At 41.0% G+C, this 8,156-nt stretch overlaps 1 protein-coding gene across 1 annotated transcript in view; it reads right to left on the reverse strand.

Annotated features, from left to right (window-relative positions):
- ABCC4 (ATP binding cassette subfamily C member 4) overlaps window positions 1–7,702 on the reverse strand; it is a 291,071-nt gene extending 283,369 nt beyond the window's left edge. Inside the window, exon 1 of the mRNA XM_007501391.3 lies at window positions 7,566–7,702. Within this exon, the coding sequence (XP_007501453.1) occupies window positions 7,566–7,639 (74 nt within the window). The 5' untranslated portion in view covers window positions 7,640–7,702. The remainder of the gene's footprint in view (window positions 1–7,565) is intronic.
- Window positions 7,703–8,156: the final 454 nt, after the last annotated feature.

An 8,156-nucleotide genomic window follows, 5' to 3' on the forward strand; every position in this document is an offset into this window, starting at 1 on the left:
GCTGGAGGCAGGTGGCTAGACCTATGGCTCTTTCGGTTAGGTCACTAGGAACAAGCAGCGCAACAGTGAAGGTCTGGTGGGCCTTCATCACCTAGACTCGTGATGGTGAACCAATGGAGCACGTGCCAGAGATGGCATGCAGAGACCTCTCTGTGGGCATGCATGCCAAAGACCCAGTGTGCTCTTCCTTCAGCACAGAGTTCATCAGAAAGAGTTCACCAGTTCACAGAGTTCCTCACTAGAAAGCTGGAGGGAGGCAGAGCTGGGCTTCTACCCTCCCCCTCTCCCCAAGTCTGACCCACCCCCCTTTCCCAGTAGTTCAGTAGGGGGGTGGGGCATAGAATGTGGTCTCCTGGGGCTGGGGACAGGGCCTGGCATTCCATCTCTAAAAGGTGCACCATCACTGACTTATAGAAACTCTCCTGAGCAGCCCACAATCCGGCTGGCTTCAAGACAGTTCTGGCTGGAGGAAGTAGGTAGAGAATCAGCCCCAGAGTCAGGAAGCCCTGAGTTCAAATCTGACCTCAGACACTTCTTTCTGGTGTAACTCCTGCTTCAGTTTCCTCATCTGTGAGATGAGGTTAACAACAGCACCTACCTCCCCAGAGTTATTGTGAAGATCAAATGGAATAATACTAATATTTGAAAAGAGCCTAGCATAATGCCTGATATATAAGCATTATGTAAGTGCTAGTTATTACTATTATTATTAATTAATAAATACTATTTGTTACTATTATCATTATTAATTAATGCTAGTTGTTACAATTATTATTAATTAATGCTATTTGTTACAATTATCAGTATTAAAACATGCTAGTTACTGCTATTATAATCACTATTATTTAACACATGTTAGCTATTACTATTATCACTATTATTTAATAATGCTAGTTATTACAATTATTATTAATTAATAAATGCTAGTTGTTACTATTATCCTTATTAATGCTAGTTATTACTATTATCATTATTAAAACATGCTAGTTATTGTTATTATCACTATTATTTAATACATCCTAGTTATTACTATTATTGTCGCTATTAATTCATGCTAATTATTACTATTATCATTATTATCCATGCCAGTTATTATTTTTAAAAGTGATTGACAACTTGTTTACGTAATATACTTTCAGTGCTTATAAGAAAGTCGCAAAACAAAATATAACTAACATTTTTAAATTTAAAAAAAAAACTGTTTCAGCATTCTTTTAAGTGTGTGCCTAACTTCATTAAAATACCATTCAATGGATGAAAACTAGATTCACCTTGAATTTTTTTTTTGAGAAATAAACCTTCTGGATAAAGACACCTACACATGGGAAAGCTGAGTTCCTCATAAGATACTAGAAGAATAAAGTATAATTATCATAGCTGAGAGAAGTTAAACCAAGTCAACTGCCTTTAGTAGACAAGTAACAAAGCATTTTGCAGAGTTATATTGTTTTATTAACTATTAAAGTCTTTCCACTTCCTGCCAAGTTCTGTTAAGGCATGGAATCTTATAAACATTTCCAAGAAAGCAGTGTGTTTAGAGCTCAAATCAAGGTCGTTTATATTTAACAGGGGCAGTCATGGTATTTTGCTTCCAAAGTGTTCGTTGAATGGGGGGAGGGGGGAGCTGTAATTAAAAAAAAGAGCTGTAATAAATTTATCAAAGAGGCTCAGTCAAGAGAAGATGAGTAAGTCAAGCAACACTTTCAGAAAAGATACAGCTTTGCTTCTTCATGCTTCACCTCCTCCTTCTCCTCCTCCTCTGTGGCCACCTCCTCTCAAATCTCTTCTACCAATTAACTTCAGGCATTTCCTTACCTCCAGGTATCTCTTTCTCTCCTCATAATCAAATCAATTCTACCAACGTTCCAGAGCAGGGTGTATCAGTGCTTTCCCCAAAGGTCTCATCCCCCACTAGTTTCTGAACCAAAGTATCTCCCTACCACTCCCCAGATTTCCCAATGTGTACTCTCCCAGTGTCCCCCCACCAGATGGTAAGTTTCTGGGATTCAGGAAAGTCTTTGCTTTTGTATTCACCTGGCCAACATTAAGTAGAGTGCTTAGCAAAGAGTAGCTAGTGCTCATTCATTCCTAAATGGGGTCATGCCAAGGAATCAGTAATCTCATAATGAGATTTAAGTTGATGATTTTTTTTAAAAAGTTGAAAAGAAAAGAAAAGCTTTTCCATGAAGTGTCATGTGCTATCCTTACAGAAAAGATGAAGTGGTTCAATGGCCAAATCCAGAATAATAATTAATGATCTGATGTCATTTTAGATGATGTCATTCTCTGGGGACTGTGCTGTTTAAACATTTAGATCAACTGTAAAGATACCACAAAACCAGGAAGGGATAGCTAGCTAACAAGGATGACAGATTCAGATTACAAAAAGATCTTGGCATATTAGGTCAATGGGATAAATCTAATAAGAGAAACAAAAATCCTATACTTGGGTTAAAAATAATCACTTTTACAAGTATACTCAGAGTGGGTAGTTTATACACAAAGTTTAAATAGATTTTATATAAATTACAAACTCAACATACACCAACACTGTGACTAAGCAGATAATATATATATATATATATATGTATGTATGTATGTATGTATGTACGTATGTAAACTTGGGCTGCAAGGAAAGGAATTGTGTCCAGGACTAGAAAGATAATAATTCTACTATAATATACCCCAAATGAAGCATACCTGAAGGACATAGTTAAGTGGGAAAGCATTCAGGAGGATTACAAGGATAGCTTGAGAGCATGGAGACAGGTCCATCTTGAGGATACAAAAAAGGAGTTGAAGATGTTTAAAGAAAAAAGGGGAGAAATACTATTATCTTCAAGTTTGTGAAGGATTATGAAGTGAAAAAGAGAACAGACTTGGCCTTCAAGTAAAACCTGAATAACCATTTGTCAAGATGTTAGGAGGCAGTTCCTATAAAGGCATGGGTTGAACTACATCCTCTCCAAATCTGAAATGCTGTCAAGTTCTTATTTGTTCCAGCCTATTCCATTATGTTTCCCTTGAAAATTGATTGCATTTCTTTCTAGGGCTTTCCAGTGTCTTCCCTGAAACCAAGGATACTGTCCATATCATCATACATTTTTAAAGCTGAAAGAACTCACCCTTGAAACACATTTAGAGAACCTGCTGGTTTAAAACATATTCTAATTAAGCAGCCTTACAATTCAATGATGCCTCAGAAGATTATAAATTTCAAGCTAGAAGTGATCTTGGGTTATATGGTCCAATTCCTTCATTTTATAGATGAGAAAAATGAGACCCACAGAGAAGTGAATTGCCCAAAGTAACCCCCAAAAAGTGTCCAGGCAAGGACTTTCACCCAGTCCTGATTCCAAATTGAAGTCAACCTAGAGAGAACTTACAAAATGGGCTCTAACAGGACTGGTTCTGAGTCCTACATCAATGAATGAAGCAATTAATAAGCATTTACACATCACTTATTATGTTCCAGACACTATATTGGAATGTCATACAACTCAAAGAAAATTCCTCAATATTCTAAGTAAAATCAGGTAGGGTAGAGTGCCTAACAACTGTATAGGATTAGAAATCAGGCTGATTTTGGGGGGGCAGAGTGGGAAGAAACAATTCATTTTGAGAAGAAAATGTACAATTATAGTTATCCAAAGAAACATTCAAATAAGATTAAAAGACAGAAGCTAAGTTTACAAGGGAAGAGAAATACTAGAGATATAGTTGGTCACTAGATGCATTCATAGTCTTATGTCATTTTTATTTTAGTAAAAAAGTATAGAATTACAATTACAGCCTAAAAATGACAAATACATTTCCCATTAACCTCAGTGTGTGATGTATTTTTTAAAAAATGTCCATTTTTAAAGCAACCTGAAAGAAAATTCACCAAAGTATATATGTGAATTAAAACAAAAATGATCAAGGGGGGTCAGCAAAGTGGCTCAAGGACAGAGTCATGGAGATGGAAGATCTTGGGTTCTAATCTGAGCTCAGCCACTTCTTAGCTATGGTGATCCTAGACAAGTCATTTAATCACCACTGCCTAGCCCTTTTCAATCTTCTGCCTTGGAACCAATATATAATATTGACTCTAAAAGTGAAGTTAAGGATTAAAAAAAAAGATCAAAAGGCTTTGAAGTGGGTTTATAAACTCAAGCTAAAAAATTATTACTAGTATTATTCAAACTTGTAAGTTAAAAATCTAGCAAACATCCTTTTGACTATATGGAAGGATGTTTCAATAAAAATGTAGCTTTTCTATTGCCAAGGGGACTTAGAAAGGGGGCAAAAGGATCAGGTGAAAGGATGTAAATTGTTTTAAAGTGAAAAATCTCTTCTAGGCCTGAAACTCTAGAATATGATACCAAAGGTGGGTTATAAATCTACTTCTTGTAGATTTCAAAATAAGTTCTCCAGTACTCTTCTAAAGTTCATCTAAACACAATTTTGTTTCTATGCTATTTATTCAATAATAGCTATCATTTATATTGGTTCCCCAAAAGGCAGTTGAGTTCCAAGTCTCAACTATGATGTGGTAAATGTCCTGGCTGGACAATGAATATTTTTTGAGAGGGGAAAAAGTTATATCTGGGGGGGAAGGAATCACAGCGGCCAGAAAAGACCTGCAAATTGAATAATTTCTTCCTGCAGTTATTTTTTTTTTTACCTACCAATGGGAGACACACACATAACATACTCAAGATCTGGACAGATCTCTGGCTTTGCATGCTCCCAACCTAAAGAGGCCCCTTTCCACATAAAGAAGATGCCAATGGCTCTCTGGAGAGATTGTAAAGCGCTGTCACTCCCAATCCCTCGAGAGGGGCCACACCACTGCCTCCTTGTTTGGACAGATTTTAGCTCAATGTTGTCAGCTGTCTGCTAAGCCTACTTAGTGAATATTTCCTAAGAAAAGGAAGCATTCTCCAAGCAAAATCCACCTCTGTGGATACTTTCTACCAAACTGGTTGTTTTAAAAACTCTTTCAAATAGTTTTTTCTCAATATCAACCAATAGGTGGAGTGATTTTTTTTTTCCAACAAGATTTCTACATATTGCTACATGGTTAGTGATCTGCCTCTAAGTTACAAATACCCCAGGACAAACACCATAGGCAAATCAAGAGTATGGAAGACTTTTATCCCACTCAGAGGCCCCTGGCATTTTAGTAGCACTTAGAACTCCAGGAGAACACAAGTATTACTAGGGTCAAATGGAAAACAATAAAAACAAAGTAGTACTCCTCTCTAAAAAGCAGCAAACACTCATGATTCAGCATAATGATATGGCAAGAATGGAAACACAGGAAACAGTGGTCTGATGGGGGAAAGTAACAGAGGATGACTAATGTCATTCCAGGCCACTTAGCCCTGGCTCCTTCATTAAAGTGAGAGAACTTAAGAAATGGAATGAATCTTGGAATAGAAGTGTCAATACACAGGCTAGCCACAAGAAATTAGATTAAAATACAACTGGGAAATATTAAACAAAAGGAATACATAATAAAAGATATTTTAGAACTCAGAGTCTTGTGAATGGTTTGGTGGCCCTCACACCTATGAGTTTGACACAATAGTAAAGAATCATTTAATCCAACCTCTTCTTTTACAAATGAGGCAGTGAGGAACAGAGTTGAACTTCAAATCTAGCTCCAGAGATGATGGCAGATTCCAAAATCAACCAGCCAAGGCCACCCACCCTTCAAGTTACAGATTTCTCCAACTGTATCCGAGGGATGGGAAACAAGGGGAAGTCTTGATTTAACTGATCACTGGGTCCTTTCATATATTAAAATCCTTTGACTTCAATATAGTGTGACAGCTACCTGTTTCACACATAGTATATCATGGCCACTTATGTATAAAGGCCCTGCAAAAACCCATTCCACCATGTTTTTACCACAGCTACTGCTAAGAGAACTGACTACTTGAATTTAAAGAAAAAGAAAAAAAAAGCTTTCATTCTTTCCCTACTCTCTCTCCACTAATGGCCAAAAAAAACAAACAAACAAACAAAAAAAAACAATCAACAGGTCTCCCCAAAAGAAAAACTTCATTTAGGGCTAAGTATAACCCACAGTATATATACCTCCCTTTATGTTTTAAATCTTATCTTTGCCTTAATCAGAGGCAAAAAGTACTCGTGTTACATTGTACTCTTAGAACATTTCCATTCATAAAACAGATAATATTTTTAGCTACATGCAATTTACCACACCCAGACATCCTCTCAGAAGCTACTGTTGTACAGAAGGAAGACAGCTGTTCTGCTGGGAGAAAATCAAAGGCGAGGAGCAGCACACATCAGGTAGCCAGCTTGACCCAGAGCACTAAAAGCAACCTCAGATAAGCTCACACCTGTTTCTTTCAGACTTGTCTGACGAACCATTTAGGTGGTCACTCTGAGAGGGTGCTGGGTCTGGGTTCAAATGCAGCCTCAGACACTTCAAAGCTGCCACTTAATCCCATTTGCCTCAGTTTCCTCATAGGAAAATGAACTGGAGAAGGCAATGGCAAGTCTCTCCAGGATCTTTGCCATGAAAACCCAAGGGGGCTTCCCGATGACTTATCAACGACAACGAAGGGCAAATTAAACTGAGAAGGGCTAAAAGAATTGATAGGTCTTCAGTGGCGAGTCTTGCTCAAGAGAAGACAGTACTCAGTTTTAATTGTAGTCCCTATAACTTTCTACTCAGCATCCTTTCCTTCACCGCTGTCTTTTTTCAAACGCAAATTTAACATAAAGAGAAGGGAAAGGGTCAGTGTCCCAAGGGGGCGGGTTGTCCAGGGGAGGACATTCACCTTATTTTACTATGAACACGTATTTATTCTCTTTCTATTCACCTCCCCACACTTCTTTAAAAAAAAAAAAATAGCCTTTGGAACAAATGTGCATTTGGTTCTCTTAGTGTTTTGGAAACCCCGGTAGGAGCTGGGTGACAAGGATTCACTATCAACTTGGAAGTCATATTAAGTACATACAATCCCGCTTTCAGTCGCAACACACACACACACACACACACACACACACACACATGGGTACACATGCATCCCCGGGCGCGCATCATCCACACCCAGACCCAAGTCTGAGGCTAGCGGGTTTCCCTGGGCACCGCGCCCCTCCTCCGCCGGCGGCACCCCAGCATAGCACTTCCTGAAGCCCAGACTGGCAGTCCATAGTAAATATTAGCTCCAGTCAGAGGAGCTGCTGCCGCTTAGGCTGCAGCTGCCAGCCGACCGTCTCCTCGGAGGCTGGGGCAGCCAGCAACAAGGCGCTGAGAGCTGGGAAGTGCCGGAGGTGGGCTGCTCCACCCCACGACCAGGAAGTCGAGGCGCATATGGATCAATGAATGACGGAAACTGCTCCCCACTCCGCTCTTCCACCCCCCAAAAAATGCACCACCCTGGCAGCGTGCAAACCTGACCCCGAAGCAAGGAGTGGCCCGCAGCCAAAGGAGGCTAGCTCTCCTGGAGTGGCATCGGCAGGCAACCCTCACTGATGGATTCACAAAGCAAAGCTAAGAGGAGACGCTGCGGGGCAGAGCCCCTGTGCATTCAGTCACTCACCAAAAGAATATGCGGGAGCAAAGATTCGCGTTTTGCAAAGGGTTGGACTTGGCATTCTGGAACACGGGCTGCATCTTGACTTCTCTCGCGTTCCTGCGCGCCTAGCCAGAAGGCATTCGCACCGCCGCCGCCGCCCTCCCTCCTGCGGCCGTTACTGGCCTTGACCGGGGCGACCAGCGATGCTAGTACAACTGAGTGGCTGCTCAGCCCCCCCACAGTCTGCTGCGGGCTAGAAGCGCCAAAGCGAACCGGCTCGGCTTCCGGAAACTGTAGCCCGGCGACACGCCTTCTTCCCCGCCTCTCGGCTCCCGATGCTCCGCCTGGCTCCTATGGTGTTAGCACCTCTCTGCACTCTCCGCGGCAGCCTCCCTCCTGCTGGCACAACGTGGGCGGCTTCCCTGGGGAGAAAACGCCGAGGCTGCAGCAGCCGACCGGGGGGCATCGAGGGAAAGCCCGGGCCGGGAAGGGGCGCCTGCCTGTCGCAGAGGCAGGTGAAGCTAGATTCGAATCCCGAGGGTGGGCTGTTGACTCTCAACTCTGCTATTTGAGCACTACTAGGAAAGCTGTTGGCGAGGAACATAGTGTACAGGC

This window comes from Monodelphis domestica, chromosome 8 (genome assembly GCF_027887165.1).
Source record: "Monodelphis domestica isolate mMonDom1 chromosome 8, mMonDom1.pri, whole genome shotgun sequence".
NCBI lineage: Eukaryota > Metazoa > Chordata > Mammalia > Didelphimorphia > Didelphidae > Monodelphis > Monodelphis domestica.